Source organism: Macrobrachium nipponense, chromosome 18, assembly GCF_015104395.2.
Source record: "Macrobrachium nipponense isolate FS-2020 chromosome 18, ASM1510439v2, whole genome shotgun sequence".
Classification (NCBI taxonomy): domain Eukaryota; kingdom Metazoa; phylum Arthropoda; class Malacostraca; order Decapoda; family Palaemonidae; genus Macrobrachium; species Macrobrachium nipponense.
Genome location: NC_087211.1, coordinates 29478748 through 29499403, shown reverse-complemented (window position 1 = coordinate 29499403; position 20656 = coordinate 29478748). Strand labels below are relative to the sequence as shown.

The following is a 20656-nucleotide window of genomic DNA, read 5'->3' as shown; positions in this document are numbered from 1 at the left end:
CAAAGATACTATATATATATATATATATATATATATATATATATATATATATTATATATATATACATATATATATATATATATATATTATGCATTAGTTTGAAAAATACATATATTTCATTATAAATATGTACACACAAACAAAACAGCTGTTTGCTGGATTATTATGCATGTTTCTTCATCTAGATTATGCACATAAATGAACACATACATGAATGAACGCATAATAACGTAGGTAGGGGTAAGAGTAATACATGATTTTTTTTAAACGACGCACGGCACTGGTCATGACTTGCTGTTAACTGAGGCATGAGGGCAGTACACAGGTGAAACAGAAGCAATTTACCTTGCACCTGCAAAAAAAAAAAAAAAAAAAAAAAAAAAAAAAAAAAAAAAAAAGAGAGAGCCATCATCAAAACGAATAAAAGGCCGCAGTCGGCTGGCGAACGAATCACTGGCATCTCTGTCGTAGGGCCGTGACAGAAGACATCGTCCAGTTCGTTCTAGACTCAACTTCCTACAGTCAAGGTCTCCAGCACTGGTTTGGAAATGAGGCTGGCAGAGAGAGCACTGTTTTCGTGGCCTTTAGTCTTCCTGCTTCATGTTTTCGTCATAACTGGTACCGGTATGTAATCACTGACTTTCTCTCTCTCTCTCTCTCTCTCTCTCTCTCTCTCTCTCTCTCTCTCTCTCTCTCTCTCTCTTGCGTTAGATTACATCAGAGGTGGCCAAACAGTCGATCGCGGCAACTTGTTGGGTCGATCAAGTGACGCAATTGTACTCATGTTTTATCGTGCTATGGCTCTGTGAAATATTTTTTCCCCACGTAATAATATGTGATTATGTCGTATGGTAGATCATAAAAGAGTTTCAGTGTTTAGAGTAGATCTCGGAGTCCAAAAGTCTGGCCACCCCTGGATTACATACATGCAAATTCAGACAATAAATTCGTAATTCGGCAACGAGAAGCTGGAAATGCCCCTATATTAGAAGCACATACCTTCATTGTTTATTGAGAAGACTCATATGTGACTGTATTTGTTCAAGGAAAGATATTGGTGATTTCAGACGACACGTCCAATGTAACTGGTTGAGGACTATAACTTCCCATGGCGTCAGTGGTGGAGTTGTTGCACGTGATGATCGTGATAGCGAGAAAGACAGGACAGGGCAGATCCCTGATGGAAGATTGTTGCACAAAACTTCCGAATTGATCACGAATGAAGGGCCTAAGCTAACCCACTTTACGGAGCTGTAGAGAGTTGATATCAGATTAAATGATCAGTTATTCTTGACAATTTTTATCTTTTATTATCTGTCCCGTAGGGCGATAGTGCCGTCAGTGCTTAGGCATTACTTAAGGTTCTTTGCAGCTTCCCTTCCGCCCCTAGTTGCAACCCCATTTATTCCTTTTACTGTACCTCCGTTCATATTCTCAATTTGCAACTAAAACACTGCAGACAAAGTCAATCAGCGAGGAAATACCCGACGCGCCACTTTTGCGGAGATTAATCCCCCTTTCAATTCTTTTTACAGTCAATTTCCGTTTCAGCGCTGAATGACCTCTTAGGTTCCAGCTCTTGGCCTTTGGCCTAAATTTTGTATCATATTCAATTCTGTTTTAAATTACCTGCTTTATTTATCGGCGCTTGGCTTTATGCCTAAAATCACAAATTCCAAAGTTAAGGTTACCACATTTTTGTATTCTATTTAAAAATTACTTTTACATTACTTCAACAATTAAAATGCTGAAAACAGTAATTTTTTGTAACAATTTCCTCAACCACAAACAATCTCCAATATTTTCAAGACTAAGACAAAATGGCATTATCAGCTGTCTGACTTATTTGTATAAAAGAAAAACATAAAAACTATGTAAATTCTTGAAAATACAGAGAATCTCGATTTCACACACACACACACACACACCAAATATGTATATATATATATATATTATATATATATATATATATATATGTATATATATATATATATATATATATATATATATATATATATATATATATATATATACATATTATGTGAAGTTAAAAGGCCCACAAATAAACACTAAAAATCATATATTTCGTTTGCCACTACTTCAACACCGAACATTTGCTAATGTGGGAAGATGACTCAAGTGATTGTATGCAGTGTGGAAATGAGGAATAACGACTTGATCAGAGATGGTGATTAAGTTTCATGATCCATGATGGTTCGCACCCTGAATTATTCCTATTCTTAGTTAGATTGTAGGTGGCAGATTCCAGAATCACCTATGCTAGGTACCTTTTCGTAGTCCCAAATAAAATATGCAGATTGCATCTGATGATTTAATATTTTGAACACCCCCTAGATAGCATCACTTCTCATCATTACGCCGCTCGTGTCCGCATCGGCCTTGATAACACCTCGGTCTAGGTACTACAAGGCCACGTAACCCCTGCGTAACGAACAACGTTACTCTTAAAAGTAACTTTTATAAACAGAGATTCTGCCGTAGTATATTGTGGTAAATTTCGAAAGGGAAATTTTTCTTCTCATTATACCTCAAAATATGACATGTTGATGATATACTCATGATCTGGGAGAGCAGCCTACGATTTTTTCAGTAGACCAAATAAGTTGAGTCCAGCTATTAAATTGAAAACAGTAGGCAAAAGATTGCTCTTCCTAGGCATTTTGATCATGAGAGAACAAACAAAATATGATAGCGGTGGGCCAAGTCGTAGGAAGTAAGACCGCTTTCGGACATACAGTAGGGCATACTACAGCGGGAACTGATAGGGCAAAGTACGGTTTGGTAGGACAGGTCAGGCCATATTTATACCAGTTGAAAGAGAGCCGGTCACATCTGGTTCACGCTGGCGTGATTCTCCTCGGGTGCTTTCATCTCCACCGATAATCCTTGTTAATTACCTGAAACAGGTCATTGGACCCCAGCAGAGAGGTATGGAAAATGGGGTACAATAGAGGCTATCGTGAGTCAAGAGGTACCGCTGTCATGCAGGTGTGTGTGGGCAGAATGGCAGAGGCGGAAGGGTTGCGATAACAGTAGCAGAGAAAGAGGTCAGGTAGGAGGCAAGATGGGGCAGGTCATCGAGACGTGTGAACTTTCACGAGTTGGCTTCTTGGAAAATTAGACTGGGGACCTAAGTACAAAGGCGTGTAGTAGAAAAGGGGTCTTTATTCCCTTAAGTGCAAGTGACCCTTCTATGGGTTTGGCATATGGCCGGCATTAACGTCTGACAATGGGGATGACACCATATAGGTGGACACCATGTAGGTGTGGAGTGTCATTAAAATCATATTCGCTGAGGAGAAGAGGTTTGACTGAAAATGGAATCTCTCACGGTGGTCCAAACAGTCAAAACAAGATGGGGGTCGCGTTTACTTGATTTGACACTTCCCGTTCCTGTATTTTAGTCCTTTCAAATATTCCTTCAGTTTCCCAATTTGTTAAGGAAAAGATAAATAAGAAGAGGGTCCAGATTGGACGCTCTTAGCATATAATACATATATATATATATATATATATATATATTATATATATATATATATATATGAATAACTTGATCACGAAGTATATAAAACGTGATGCTATGTATACGTAAATAAAGGTTTTTTTTTGCCACGAAGGAAAAAAATGAAAAAACGAGTTGGCCGAGTACTTTCGGTCCTATTCGGACCCTTTACTGAGGCATATATATATATATATATATATATATATATATATATATATATATATATATATATATATATATATATATAGGATATGCAGGAACTTCCATATACATTCATAACTTCAGGAAAGCCGAAGACACATGAAGAGTTAAAAGGGTTTATTCGCTAAGAAACGTTTCGCACAAGGAACTTTGTGCATCATCAGTCTGTAGTAAACTTGATATTAATTTACAACACACTAATATCAAGTTTACTATAGAAGAGGAAAAGGAAAATTGTCTACCATTCTTAGACATTTGCGTTAACAGAATTGACCATCAATTTAATACAGCTGTCTATAGGAAAAAAACGTATACTGGTCTAGCCAATAATTTTTACAGCTCCTGCCAAAGAAGTTTTAAACTTAACACTATCTCCACTTTAGTTCATAGAGCCCTGAAGTACTCTTCGAGTTGGGACATTTTTCATAGGGAAATAGAATTTTTACTATCTTTTTTCCAACAAAATTCATATCCCAAAGACTTAGTTCAGAAAATAATTAACAAAATTTTAACTAAATATCTGAAACCAGTACCACCGATTGTTGACGTTCCAAAGAAACTCATGTATGCCTCGATTCCTTATATTTCCAACCTGAAACTGTCAAAGAAACTTACTCAAATCATTGAAGGTGAAATTCCATGTTTAAATTTAAAATTAATATCAAATAACCCGAGTAAAATTGGCTCCCTGTTCTGCTTTAAAGATCGTCTGCAGCCTTTTATGAGGTCTAATGTTGTGTATAAATTTACGTGCCCAGGATGTCCTGGTATTTACGTTGGATCTACCAAGAGGCTGTTGCAAATGCGATATTGCAGCCACATGGGGTGTAGTTTTAGAACTGGCCAGAGATTAAGTAGACCAGAGCATTCAAATATCAAAAATCATGCCATCAAATGTAAGATCGAAGTCAAGAAACAGCACTTCTCCATTTTAGGTTACAATAAGGACTCTGAGTATTTAACAACACTCGAGTCATTATTTATCAAAAGACTTGTTCCCTCATTGAATAGCGGTAGTTCATCGTCTCCGCTATACCTGGCATAGTCTTCTTTCTGACCTCAATCTCATTTCTAGTCATTCTCTCTCCTCCTTTCTTAGCGAATGGTTGGTATTTTAGTAGTCGTGTTTTAATGTTCTTATTACACTTTTAATGTTCTTATTTCACTTTTAACTTTGAATTATGCTAATTTTTAAATTATAATTTTTAAATTTAAAATTTTAGATTGTAATTTTTATTTGTATTTTGCTTTTATTAATTTAAAATGTACTTTTATTTTTAACAGACTGATGATGCACAAAGTTCCTTGTGCGAAACGTTTCTTAGCGAATAAACCCTTTTAACTCTTCATGTGTCTTCGGCTTTCCTGAAGTTATGTATATATATATATATATATATATATATATATATATATATATATATATATATATATATATATATGTATATATTGTATGTATGTATGTGTATGTATGTATGTATGTATACATATGTATGTGTATGTGTATGTATGTATGTATGTATATTACACATACATACATGAATACATCCATATAGGGGCATAGAGAAGTCAACATGATCATAACTCCAAATGTAGGAAAGAAACTTAAAAGCGATTAGTAAGCAGAAGATACTGCTGGCAAAATTTAAATCAAATCAGTGCAACATGAAAATAATAACGTACTGTTTCCCATCTAAAAAACTAAAAGGATTAATTTCATATGGACTTCAGAATGTCGTTACATAAAATGCTAGATATGTTGGTGATATGAATTCAATAGTTGGCTGGATCAGTATAGTAGGTATAGTGGGCAAGGAAGACTGCAAAAAAGCATGAGATTCATTTTATTAGTGATCCTATTACGAACAATATGACAATTACAGATACTCTTTCCCAACAGAAGGACATCCAAAAACACACTTACACATCTCCAGATAGATCACATCGCCATTAACTGTCAGAAAAAAAGAACACGAAAATGTTAAGAGCTTTGGAAGCACAGCCGTCGGTCATGACCACCGACATGTTGCCACAATAAATCTGAAACTTAAAATCACCTAATCAAAATCTGATGGAATAACTATGTGCAATCTAGTCAAGTTTCTTGAAGATGAACGTAGGATTTTACGAGTGCATCACCGTCAAAACGGGTTCGGAGTTCTAGAAACCATATCAGAGACAGAGGGAGGACAGTTTTGTCGCCAAGAATGTGCATCAGTCTGGTGAAAGAGAGAGGTTCTGTGATATGGGGTCAAAAGATGGAAACCTTGCACATCGGATAAGACTTGTATGCAAATGGGACTTGGAGAAAAATTTCAGGGAAGACATGAAATAAGGTTTAATGCACTCAAAATAAAATAAGGTTTAATGCACTCAAAATAAAATAAGGCTTAATGCACTCAAAATGAAATAAGGTTTAATGCACTCAAGTTTAGATAAGGAAGATGAATAAAGACCTAGAAGAGGTAATAGGGAATATTTGGTCAAACAAGAGGTTGACATTGACTAAGGCACATATTCCGGAAGTGGTATTGGCGTTAAGGGTAGGCTCCACTTTGGGGGGTGCCGATCGTAAAAAATATTTGCCAAAAATACACTAATCAAGACAGGCTAATGAAATTTTCAGGCATTATTAGCACTATAATAATGCATATTCCCTGTGAGTTTTATCATCCTACAGGGAAAATTCATGATTTTATGAAAAAAAATGTGAAAAAACGGAAATTTCCGGCTCCTCGTACTGAAGGTTATTTGGTGATTGGTGAGAAACTACAGTCTTGAATAGAAATTCGGTCTGACAGAATGTTGGTATATCCACCTGGAACATGCACAAAAAAATTATCAAAATAGAACAGTAAATAAGCACGTAATAACAAAAAAAAGAGCAACAACTTTGTAAGTTCAGCGAAAGCCCCGCCGAAATAGCAGACTATAGCTAGGAAGAAATATTCAGGAAAAATTCAAATCTCGATTTAGGGACAAAACCTTTTGAGAGTTTGTAGTTAATATGTCACTTGATAGCCTAAAACATCTAAAAATTATATTATTTAGGACAATCAAAGAAAAAACCACCCCCACCCTTTTTTTTTTTTTTTTTTTTTTTTTTTTTTTTTTTTTTTTTTGTTTTTTTTTTTTTTTTTTTTTTTTTTTTTTTTTTTTTTTTTTGGAGGTGGGTTTTCTTTGATTGTCCTAAATAATATAATTTTTAGATGTTTTAGGCTATCAAGTGACATAATAACTACAAACTCTCAAAAGGTTTTGTCCCTAAACCGAGATTTGAATTTTTCCTGAATATTTCTTCCTAGCTAATGTCTGCTATTTCGCTGGGGCTTTCGCTGAACTTACCTGAAGTTGTTGCTCTTTTTTTTGTTATAACGTGCTTATTTACTGTTCTATTTTGATAATTTTTTTTGTGCATGTTCCAGGTGGATATACCAACATTCTGTCAGACCGAATTTCTATTCAAGACTGTAGTTTCTCACCAATCACCAAATAACCTTCAGTACGAGGGGCCCGGAATTTTTGCATTTTTTCACATTTTTTTTCATAAAATCATTAATTTTCCCTGTAGGATGATAAAACTCACAGAGAATATGCGTTATTATAGTGCTAATAATGCCTGAAAATTTCATTAGCCTGTCTTGATTAGTGTATTTTTGGCAAATATTTTTACGATTTTTTACAATCGGGACCCCTCCAAAGTGGAGCCTACCCTTAAGGTAGTCAACAAAATTTTGAATAAAATATGCATGAGAGAAAAGAAAAAGAGGAAAATAAATACCGGCCAAAGGATTAACTATCAATACAGTTAACTCCTCATGGAGTTAACTGTATTGATAGGAATGCCAGAAGCGGAAGAAGACGTGAATGTGCTGACCCATGAACTATGAGTTTTTGAAGTGCAATCAGTAATAAAAAAAAACTTAAAGGAGGAAAAAATCATGTTATGATTGTAATAGATTTTGGCACCCTAATTCTCGCAGGTACTTTTAGTTACTTTTGCATATTGGCCATTCTTTTATATACTAAGACATCAAGAGAAAATATAATTGAAATCAAACTAGAAAATCATAAGTAAAATTCAAATCCTCAAACCAATCAAGAAATAGTCAAACCTGATCAAAGGAAATTATATCACCAATAACATTACAAACAAAATAGTGAAAATAAGGGAGGAAAACAAAAATTTTTAATATAAATATAACTTAAAGTGCCTGTTAAAAGATGTATCAAGCACACAATCCCAGCTGCCGTCCTAAAATGGCACAAAAACACGTTACAGAAACAATGAAAATTTTTTTGTTAAGTTCTTGAAAGTACCTCACTAGAGTCTTTTACTCATTTACCATAGTTTAACAATTCACTGAATAGAGATCGATAATTCTTGACACGGTCGCTTGGCAAAATCACTTCACAATTCGGTGAACACAGTGAAGTAACTAGGCTGAAAACCTTTCATCGCAACCAAGACTTTCCAAGAGTCATGAAGCGACCATGAATCCCTTAATGAGTAAGGCAATAGACTGCAGAATAACGAATAGGGAAACTAAGCCAGACTATTAGGAACTGGAAATCATAGCAAAGGTACCAAGGAAACGTGACCGGTTAAAAGTGGTAACTACTGAAGCAATGCATTTGCGTTGTTCAACAGTAGCGCCCGCAAAAATTCGATGAGGCTGGGGGGCACTTTTCCATGCCACCCAGTCTTTCTCCCCCCCAAACTGATGAAGACCCAGCCCCACCTAGGAAAGTTGTACCACCAAACTGCAGATTTGAATACTGCTTTATTTTCAGATATCATTACAAATGAAGCAACATCTATTTTGCAATAGAAAAAATATAAAAATTACTAGTAAATGTTTCAAAAATCAAAATGGTATGTGAATTAGATCTTTCTTTCGAAATTTTATAAATCCTGTAGTCCCTTTGATTAATCTTAGATTATCGTGAAAGACAAACTATTTAACTACAATATAAAGTCAAGTCGCCTTCTAGAAAATATATCGGTAACAGAAGAAATAATTTCCTGACGATTTTCTGATAAATCGGCACGCTGAATATATAATTTGGCAAGACCATTCAGTTGATCTTATCCCATTGTTGCTCTTCTATATCTCTTGACGAGATCGAGGGTTGAAAAGCTCCTCCGGCAGATGCAGAAGAAGCAGGCAAATATGCATTTGTTTGTAACAGCCTTCTCGGTACTGGATCATTTTCAGAACACCTCTCTAAAATCTCGTGCATTTCACCTTCCTCTCCAAAGTTTGTGTTCAACTTCATATTCCTCAACATCGAATATACAATCAAGTACATCATTTTTATACATATTCAGTGCAGGAACCAAATCCTGGAATGTTGTGCGGCTGAAATAAGTTGGCATCATGAAACTGAGCCCACACACACACACGCACAACCCACACACAAATATATATATATATATATATATATATATATATATATATATATATATATATATATATTCATATATATATATATTATTATATATTGCTACTTTCAAAATGCATGTTTCCCCTCTTTGAAATGTCTTGTAGATTGTGTAACATTTTTTCAGATTCCTAGATAGCTTAGAATAGGATGTTTTTAAAATGTGTGTTCAGATTTCGCATTAACGTCTTGTAAAAGAATATAGATATAACGTAAAGAGAGAGATCCTTGTCTTTTCAAAGCTGCAAATGTTTAACTTTTATGTCAGCACTTTAAGATTGGAGTCTGCGAGATCCGTTTGCTTCCCTGCTCTGTCAGCGCGTTTGATAGCGAGCTCGTTGTCATCAAAAACATGTCAATCTTAATTATCGTTTACCCTCCGTTTCAATCGGGTACGTATCTGTTGAGCATACTTGTATGGTACGTGTATATCTTTGTCAAGTCCCACGTGGATGTTGCACATTATGTGTGTAAGATTGCGTCAGATTTCATAACTTTCAAGAAGCTTTCGGCCTAGAACGTTTTGAGACATCTGCTCTGTCATTTCCATAAAGGAAGAGATTTTCATTCGATTTTAAGACCTCGAGGCAGTTAGATCTCCCTCTCTCTCTCTCTCGCTCTCTCTCTCTCACTCGACATCGAGATTATATTAACGTAGCGTAAATTTGGTCACTCATAACTTGTGAGAATTCTATATTTGATATTTCTTAGAATTTATTTAGTGTTATTTAGTTTCTTTTGTGGAATCTGAACAAACATTTCGTAACGGCGCCTGGTTTTTGTGAAATGTAATATACAAGCTGCAGCAAAAGAGAAAGAAACTGGTATACCAAGGTAAAGTGTTGTATATTTTTATTAGTTGCAACTAATAATTGTTAGGAACAGTGAATAACTAATAATGGATAGGGAGTGTGTTTAACTAATAACGGATAGGAATTGTGTTTAACTAATAATTGATAGGAAATGTTGTCTGTTACGAAGGTTTGGTAAAAACTGTTGGTTACAGTATTTTGAATGAAAAGATTTACACTTTTACACATTGCTGATATTTTTTTGTGTTTGTGTCTGTTCCATTGTTTGTGCACTTATTCATTCATTATTGAAGTGTGTCTTTTTGTTTTATATTTTCATTTACATTCACCATTTAATTGACTTAGTTATTTTCATTGCTTATCATTGCACATTTAATTAAATTTAACACTTGTGAATTGATTTGCATTTACTTAGAATTCTTTTCAAGTTTTATTGTTGTTTAGCACTTGTGAATTAATTTCAAATTTTCAATTATTGCCTAACACTTTTGAATTTTGATTGAATTAATTTTCTTGAATTTTGTGATAAAATAATTTTGATTTAATTTTACTTAATTTGATTCAAGAATTAATTAAACTTTACTTTGTTTTCAAGTAACAGTAATTTTCCTGATATTGTGAATTTCACTTATAAATTTTGAATTTAATAATAAATTTTTGTATTTAAAATTTTTATAAGTGTTTTCTTTATCTTACACCAGTATAAATATATTTAATTATGATTATATTCATGTTAGGTAGAGACATAGAGTGGTAATTGATTTGCTTTCCTTCAATTTACTTGAAGTGACTTAGAACCAGGGAAGTACTTAGACTTCTGAAATCAGGGAAACACTTAGAGTTTTAAAGTTGTTGAAGGAGTGATGCCCTTTGATTAATTTAATTACTTACAAGATTACCTCACACCTGTTTTAATGAACTTAGTCTGATTTTCTGCAATACTGGTAAGTGTTAAGGGATCACTGTTGCCTTTAGTGTATTCAGTCGTTTAAACGTGTTATGAGGGTTCAGGTGTTTGGCTTTTGGTGAGGTAATATTTGATGCAAGGTAACCAGATACTTGGCACTTCGTAACATTGTTTAATGGTGCCCAGACCAGGGAAAGCAGATTTCATTATCACTCTAGAATATACTGGTGGTGTTAAGAATTTATTTTGTTAGGAGAGTGACCATATAATTTTTTTTTGCATTTATTGTATTGAATTGTAAATTGATAACTTAGAGGAAAATGGCTCAGTTCAATGTTCAGGAATTTTTAGCAGCTCCTTCCGTCCAAGTTTTGTCTGAAACCACTCTGTCTAGAGCACAGTGGAGCACTTTAGCAGAGGCATGTGGTGGTTATGTGTCTACTAGTATGGTAAAGGCACAAATAAGATGTATTGCTATGGAATCATTGATAAACTCTGGTAGAATAACAGATGAAGATGAGTTAGAATTGGCTCAAGAGTTGTTGAATGTAGCACGTGCTGATCTCATAAATAAGCAAGCAGAAAAGAAAGAGAAAAGTGATGCAGAGTTAGAGCTTAGACGCATTGAAGCAGAAGAGAATTTGATTAAGCTAAAAATGCTTGCTGAAAGAGAGAGAATGCAAGCTGAAAGAGAAAGAATAGACAGGGAAAAACAAGAAAGAAGAGAAAGAGAAGAAGAAAAAGCAGCAGAAGAGGAAAGAGAAAGAATAAAAGAAGAAAGAGAAATCGCAAGACATGAAAGGGAAATGGAATTAATGAGCTAGATCCCCATTACCTGTAACACCGTCTAACCCTAACCAAGGTAATCAAGACCCTGTATTTGATGTAGTGAGAGTACAGAAGTTAATCCCTAAGTTTACTGAAGAAGCTCCAGATGAGTTTTTTGATCACTTTGAGAAAGTGGCTTCAGGTATGGGATGGCCAGAGGATAAATGGTCAGTTTTGCTACAAAGTGTCTTGATTGGTAAAGGGAGAAGCGCTTATCTAGCCTTAACAGCTAATCAGTGTAAAGACTACAAGGTACTTAAACACAGTGTGCTACAAGTTTACCAGATGACCCCAGAGTACTACAATGAGAGATTCAGAAATTTAAGAAAAGATGAGAAGGGAACCTTCTTAGATTATGCTTACAAAGTGAGGTGTTTCAAACGTTGGGTAGAAGCTGCTAAAGTTAAAACTTTTGATGAGTTAGAAGAGTTACTTGTTCTTGAACAGTATCTTAAGGGAATTCCTGAACATATAAGAGCCTATTTAAGAGAGAGAGAAGTGAAGAAACTTGACAAAGCCGCTACACTTAGTGAAGATTACAATATAATCAGTAGCAAACGCAATTACAATGTCAAGTACCAGAGTCAACAACGCCCAGGTTTTAAGTCTTATCCAAATAACAGGAACAAATTTAATGGGAAACCTTCAAGTGATACTACTAAGAGTACACAAGGTAATACAGCTCAGCAAATTAATGTGAAATCCTCATCCAGTTTTTCAAGACAGTTACAGAAACCTAATGTTGTCTGTTTCAAGTGTGGAAGAGTAGGACACTACAGTCAAGAGTGTTACCGGAATCAACAGCAGTCAAAACCAGTTAGTCAAGTTGTGAAACAAACTACGAAGAGCAGTGTGGGAAAGAATCAGACTCCAGAGAAGAATGAAACTAAACAAGCTGAATGTTTAGCAACCAGTGGAAATGTTACCTCAAGCAGTGAGTGGTTAAGCAGTGTAGAGGCTTTTAAGCCATATATCTATGAGGGTATGCTGTCAACTCAAGAAGGAAGTATGCAGGTACCAGACAAGATATTACGTGATACAGGGAGTAACCATAGTGTGGTAGTACGTGGTTCTCACCCTCAGTTGGAGAAGAGTCTCACAGGAGATTCAGTTATTTTGAAGGGTATAGGAGGAGAGGAAGTAACTCCTATATGCCGCTTACACCTGTCATGTGAATTGGTGACAGGGAATGTTGATTTTGCTGTAAAGGACTCACTAGCTGTGGAAGGTATACATGTTCTGTTGGGGAATGAAGTTGGTGGTGTGCCATTTATTCCTTGTCCTGTAGTGACAGACAAACCATTGAGGATTAGTCCTACAGAAGAGTTGGAGAAGAATAACCCCCACCTGTTTCCTAGTTGCGTAACTACCAGAAGTATGAAGAGGACTACGACTGTAAGTGAAGAAACTGAGGATTTACACACTCAAGAAGGATCAAGTGAAGGATCTTTGTGCTTAGAAGAATTATTCCAGGGAAGTGAAGTTTCCCATAGTGCTGACCAAGAAGAGATTTCCCAAGAAGATGAAGATGAAGACGACGACGACGAAGAAGAAGAACCTGATGTTCCTGAAGAGACTCCGAGTAGTCAAAGTGTTACTGAAGACAGTAGTGAAACTACAGTAGCTGAGTTAGCAGATATTGAGAATTCAACCCTTGAAGTTGGTCAAGTGACAAGAGAGAAGCTGATGGACTTGCAGAAGAAGGATGCATCGTTAAACTGATTTGTTCTTCAGAGTTGTTGATCGAGAAGAGATGCAACAAACTCCTACCTGTTACTATCTGAAGGAAGGTTTACTGATGAGGAAGTATAGACCTACAGATATACCAGGAGATGCTGTATGGGGCGAATATCATAAAATTTTGATTCCATATCCATTGAGAAAGCAAGTGGTTGCAGTAGCTCATGAGTCTGGACATATGGGAATCAGGAAGACTGTGGAGAAGATCATGAAATATTTTTTCTGGCCTGGACTTCACAGAGATGTTAGCAGGTTCTGTCGTGAGTGTCATACCTGCCAGATAGCTGGAAAACCGAATGAAACCATCAAGAAAGCCCCCCTACAACCTATAGAAGTTAGAGGAGAACCCTTTAGCAAAGTGATTATAGATATGGTTGGACCGCTGCCGAAGACAAAGAAAGGAAATGAGTATTTGTTGACATTAATGTGTCCTGTGACAAGGTATCCAGAAGCGATCCCTGTTAGAAACATATCTGCCAAGGTAGTTGCTGAGAAACTTGTGGAGTTTTTCTCAAAGTTTGGTATACCAGAAATTGTACAAAGTGATAGAGGAACGAACTTTACTTCCAAGTTGTTCCAGGATGTGATGAATTTGTTAGGGGTGAAACAACAGTTATCAACCGCTTATCATCCAGAAACTCAAGGTGCCTTGGAAAGGTTCCACCAGACATTGAAAAAGTATGCTGACAAAGTATTGTTCTGAGTCAGGAAGAGAATGGGATGTTGGTTTACCATTAATGTTGTTTGAAGTTAGGAATGCTTATCAAGAAAGTATGGGATGTTCACCTAATGAGATGATTTTTGGAAGAGAAGTGAGAGGACCGTTGAAGATTCTTGCAGAAAATTGGGAAGAAAATCAAGAGGAAAGCCAAGCAGAGTATGTGAAGAACTTAAGGCAGAGGTTGAAAGAGATTAGAAAATTCTCTTTAGAAAACTTGAAAATGAGTCAAGAGAAAATGAAAAGGAGATTTGATGCTAAGACTAAGCTAAGAAGTTTTAGTGTTGGTCAACAAGTGTTAGTGTTCTTACCTGTCAAGAGATTTCCCCTCACTAATAAATTTCAAGGTCCTTACAAGATAATTCAGAAGTTAAGTGATAGAACTTATGTGATTGAAACACCAGAAAGAAGAAGAAGACAAAGGAAGATACATGTGAACCTCTTGAAACCTTATTTCTCAGAAACTAAAACTGAAACTGTGTCAGTAACCCAGACAACTTTATCTACAGAAGACGATGATGGCTACGAATTGGGAGCTGCAAGCAAGATGAATAATTCTTCAATTTTGGAAAATTTGGAGGATAAACTGAAACATCTGAGTGTTGAACAAGGTGAAGACTTAAGTGACGTAATTAGAAGTTTTCCAGAAATTTTTTCAGATGTGCCTAGGCGTACTGATCTGACCAAGCATGAAATCAAGATTCAAGAAGATGGAAAACCTTTCAAGCAAAGAGCCTATCGCTTATCACCGTATCATCGAGATGTTTTGAAGAAGGAAGTTGAGTATTTGCTGCAACATGGATTAGCAGAACCCAGTTCAAGTCACGTTAGTTCTCCATGTGTGTTAGTGAAGAAACCAGATGGTTCATTTAGGATGTGTACTGATTATAGGAAGCTGAATTCTATCAGTGTGGCTGATAATTATCCTTTGCCTCTTATAGATCAGTTACTTGATAATATTGGGCAAGCCAAGTTTGTTTCCAAGATAGACTTGTTGAAAGGATATTATCAAATTCCCTTAGATGAGAATGCGAAGCTGCTGTCAGCTTTTATTACTCCTTTTGGACTATATCAGTATACTGTTCTGCCGTTTGGTCTGATGAATGCACCCGCAACATTTCAACGAGTGATGGATCAACTGCTAGGATCAATAGAAGGAGTAGGTGTATACCTAGATGACATCGTGATTTACTCTACAACGTGGGAAGAACATCTGAAGATTCTGAAGAAAGTTTTCAAGAAACTACAAGAAGCAGGATTAACAGTCAACCTAGAGAAGAGTGAGTTTGGAAAGGCAACTGTACAGTATCTTGGGTTTGAAGTTGGGAAAGGCCTTCTTGCTCCAGTAAATGCTAATGTAGAAGGTATCCGTAAGGCTACCCCACCTACTACCAGGAAACAGCTACAGAGATTTTTAGGCATGGCTGGTTTCTATCGTCGTTTTTGCCCAAATTTCTCAGCTGTAGTAGCTCCCTTGACAGACTTGACTAGTCCCAAAGCTAAGTTTATTTGGACTCCAGAGTGTCAAGAATCCTTTGAGAAGGTAAAAGCCATTTTAACTTCAAGACCAGTACTTCAAGCTCCAGACTTCGAAAAGAAATTTGTGATACAAGTTGATGCGTCAGACTGTGGTGTTGGAGATGTTCTACTTCAAGAAGATGAAAATAATATCTACCATCCTGTATGCTTCATGTCTACAAAATTGAAAAAACATCAGAAAGTATACTCGACAATCGAGAAGGAAACTTTAGCCTTAATCACCGCATTGAAAAAATTTGAAGTGTATGTGAATAGACCTAGGAATGAAGAAATATTAGTGTTTTCTGATCACAATCCACTGTCATAATCCAAAGAAAATGACCTCACAATCAAAGACTGACCAGGTGGTCTTTGTGCCTGCAATAGTATAACTTAAGAGTGCAGCACATTAGTGGCAAAAACAATGTAGTTGCTGATTATTTATCTCGTTGCGAATCGTTGGATTCAACACCGTGATAAAAAATCTTCTGGGGGAGGTATATTATATATTGCTACTTTCAAAATGCATGTTTCCCCTCTTTGAAATGTCTTGTGGTTGTGTAACATTTTTTCAGATTCCTAGATAGCTTAGAATAGGATGTTTTAAAATGTGTGTTCAGATTTCGCATTAACGTCTTGTAAAAGAATATATATATAACGTAAAGAGAGAGATCCTTGTCTTTTCAAAGCTGCAAATGTTTAACTTTTATGTCAGCACTTTAAGATTGGAGTCTGCGAGATCCGTTTGCTTCCCTGCTCTGTCAGCGCATTTGATAGCGAGCTCGTTGTCATCAAAAACATGTCAATCTTAATTATCGTTTACCCTCCGTTTCAATCGGGTACGTATCTGTTGAGCAGACTTGTATGGTACGTGTATATCTTTGTCAAGTCCCACGTGGATGTTGCACATTATGTGTGTAAGATTGCGTCAGATTTCAGAACTTTCGAGAAGCTTTCGTGCCTTGAACGTTTTGAGACATCTGCTCTGTCATTTCCATAAAGGAAGAGATTTTCATTCGATTTTAAGACCTCGAGGCAGTTAGATCTCCCTCTCTCTCTCTCTCGCTCTCTCTCTCTCACTCGACATCGAGATTATATTAACGTAGCGTAAATTTGGTCACTCATAACTTGTGAGAATTCTATATTTGATATTTCTTAGAATTTATTTAGTGTTATTTAGTTTCTTTTGTGGAATCTGAACAAACATTTCGTAACGGCGCCTGGTTTTTGTGAAAGTGTAATATACAAGCTGCAGCAAAAGAGAAAGAAACTGGTATACCAAGGTAAAGTGTTGTATATTTTTATTAGTTGCAACTAATAATTGTTAGGAACAGTGAATAACTAATAATGGATAGGGAGTGTGTTTAACTAATAACGGATAGGAATTGTGTTTAACTAATAATTGATAGGAACTGTTGTCTGTTACGAAGGTTTGGTAAAAACTGTTGGTTACAGTATTTTGAATGAAAAAGATTTACACTTTTACACATTGCTGATATTTTTTTGTGTTTGTGTCTGTTCCATTGTTTGTGCACTTATTCATTTTCTTATTGAAGTGTGTCTTTTTGTTTTATATTTTCATTTACATTCACCATTTAATTGACTTAGTTATTTTCATTGCTTTATCATTGCACATTTAATTAAATTTAACACTTGTGAATTGATTTGCATTTACTTAGAATTCTTTTCAAGTTTTATTGTTGTTTAGCACTTGTGAATTAATTTCAAATTTTCAATTATTGCCTAACACTTTTGAATTTTGATTGAATTAATTTTCTTGAATTTTGTGATAAAATAATTTTGATTTAATTTTACTTAATTTGATTCAAGAATTAATTAAACTTTACTTTGTTTTCAAGTAACAGTAATTTTCCCTGATATTGTGAATTTCACTTATAAATTTTGAATTTAATAATAAATTTTTGTATTTAAAATTTTTATGAGTGTTTTCTTTATCTTACACCAGTATAAATATATTTAATTATGATTATATTCATGTTAGGTAGAGACATAGAGTGGTAATTGATTTGCTTTCCTTCAATTTAATTGAAGTGACTTAGTACCAGGGAAGTACTTAGACTTCTGAAATCAGGGAAACACTTAGAGTTTTAAAGTTGTTGAAGGAGTGATGCCCTTTGATTAATTTAATTACTTACAAGATTACCTCACACCTGTTTTAATGAACTTAGTCTGATTTTCTGCAATACTGGTAAGTGTTAAGGGATCACTGTTGCCTTTAGTGTATTCAGTCGTTTAAACGTGTTATGAGGGTTCAGGTGTTTGGCTTTTGGTGAGGTAATATTTGATGCAAGGTAACCAGATACTTGGCACTTCGTAACAATATATATATGTAATGGGGACATTTCCCATTATTTATTTGGTAAACGTGTAACTCGAGCGTCAAAGCAAACCAATACACACAGCCCCTCTCTCTCTCTCTCTCTCTCGTCTCTCTCTCTCTCTCTCTCTCTCGGCAACTCCTCTCTCTCTCTCTCTAAGAGACCCCTCTCTCTCTCTCTTTCTCTCAGCAATCTCTCTCTCTCTCTCCACCTCTTTCCACTCTAACAGGTAACCAAAATGAGAGAGTTGCATTACAAAAGACACATTTATTAACAACGAATAAATAATGAATCAATTCAATTAAAACCCCAACAAAAATGTCTGAACAGTTATAGTCACACCAATCGTCTCTATCCATCTGGGACTCCCTTTCGGTCCATTGCCAGAACCGTCTGTTTCAAAGACACAGGACACATCCCATAAGTACACACACAAGTTTAACAATCAGAGACTAAAGACTGAATATCCTCACAAAATGTCAAATAGATAACAAGCCAGTCTTCGGCTAAAATACTTCAACACTCACCCAAGCAGCCGGAATATCTCACTCACTATTCCAAAAACACTTAGGCACCGCCATCGTGGCTCTGCCTTCCTCCCAAAGACGCCTCTATCAAAATCCCCCATAGACTTGTGTATGATACACTTTTAACAGAAAGAGGCGCACACGCACATACGAACGCACAGTTCGTTAACGCCTCACACTTACTGGCCGCAACCAGTTTCACAAAGGCACTTTGAGAAGAGTTAATAAACTATCGTACATTGACTTGTCTAACTAAGCAGTTTTATCTCACGCCATCCATAGAAACCCATTGTCAGCTTCTCTCGGGTCGTCGCCTCTGCTCTGTTCTTCACATTCCATAGGTTATTGGCAATATATTATTAATCAAAAACCCTGGGCCTTTCATATATATATATAAATTTTTTTTACCTCAACTTAGAGAGGGGGGCCACGTCTCCTAGTACCCACCACCCCTGCAGTCGCAACGGTTGTTCAAATGGAAGAGAAGCGAATCTTTCACTTATTTAGAAACAGGGATATCTAAAATAATATGTTCAGTAAAGTAAGAATTTACTGAAACACTAAAAGAGGCAAATATAAAAAGTTGCTGACTGAAACTGCAATGAAAGGTCTATTACAGTTTACATCACTATACGGGCATGCATCATGGTATGTCAGTGAAAGTTAATCAACATGATTTATCTATTAGACAGCAAAACTTGAAGCATTTGGAGTCAGGACAGAGTTAGCAATGATACCTTCAGGGAAATTACGGAAGTTCCATGTCAGTTGCGTATCTAGACACTTAATATTATCACATATGGTATATATGTAACTCGTACACACATATTTATATATGCGCGCGCACACACACATATACGTATACATACATACATACATATATATATATATATATATATATATATATATATATATATATATATATATATATATATATTTACACACACACACCCAGTAGTAGTTGTTGTTGTTGTTGAAATAATCATGAACTAAGCAAATGTTTGCTACTAACAATGATTTATTGAAAGAAAACAATGCTCTATGGGACCCAGAAGAGTTAGAAGACCCAGACCTCTAGAGTGGAAGCTAAGGGGTGGAGGATGGAAAGGAAAGGAGATCAGAGGAAGATAAGTCTAAGGGAAGATATGAATGGCAAAATTTCACAGAGGTACTTTCCGTCTCGTACCGTTGGAGATGATAGTAAATATAGATAGAAAACGATTAGCTGAGAAATGGGCACACACATGCACGCATATACATGAGTATATGAAAATAAATACACAAGCACACACACGGCAAATTATAATAAAAAACCCATTATTTTGTGTTCAACCTAAAAGTTTGCAGTCGTGTTTGAAAATCCTTTGATAAATTACCTGTTACTGAAATTCCATTCTACAGTCTCCAGGAACCTTATTCGTCACTTCAGCAACTCCATTATATACTACTGCATGATTTTCATATTGAATGTACTTCTTGCATTTCTTGAATGCTGTTTCCCATTCTGCTCAGCTTTTTGACTCTTCAACTTGCAAACATTTTCTCCATTTTCCCATTATTCATTCCTTTGACGGCAAACTCTTCTATAGTAATTATCCTTTGAACCGCCCACACTTCTTGATACACGTCAGACACCAGCTGCTTTTAACACTTGCTGCCTAGACTAGTCCTTGATTGGTTTTTGCCTGCTGTTCATTAGAACCACCAAAGTGCTCTTCCCCGTCTTCTTCTCTTGTAGGGACTGATACTTCTTTTGATTCCACACTCTCGTCAGAACTCCCTCTGCCTCTCTTGCCTTGTGCAATCTTCGTTCTTTCGGAGACATTCTTCAACTATTTTTATTCTCTTTCTTTGTCAAAACACCATGCGAGTCAGCCATAAACAAATATGTTAGTAAAGAAAGAAAGAACTGACCACCCTTGCTTAATTAATTAACTTGGCTTTGCTGAAAGTTTGACCTAGGACTCCATCAAGGGCGTCCAGCGGCGATGTATTCAACCTAATATTTGTTTGTTTGATGTCCCAATGACCTCTGAATAAACGACAGGCTCTGGAATCAGAAAAATGTGTCCATCGGTGCAGACTTCAAACAGTGACGGAT

At 35.9% G+C, this 20656-nt stretch overlaps 1 protein-coding gene across 1 annotated transcript in view; it reads left to right on the top strand.

Moving 5' to 3' along the window:
* The first annotated feature begins 442 nt into the window (after window positions 1–442).
* LOC135196943 (peroxisomal N(1)-acetyl-spermine/spermidine oxidase-like) overlaps window positions 443–20656 on the top strand; it is a 39116-nt gene continuing 18902 nt past the window's right edge. Inside the window, exon 1 of the mRNA XM_064223788.1 lies at window positions 443–624. Within this exon, the coding sequence (XP_064079858.1) occupies window positions 549–624 (76 nt within the window). The 5' untranslated portion in view covers window positions 443–548. The remainder of the gene's footprint in view (window positions 625–20656) is intronic.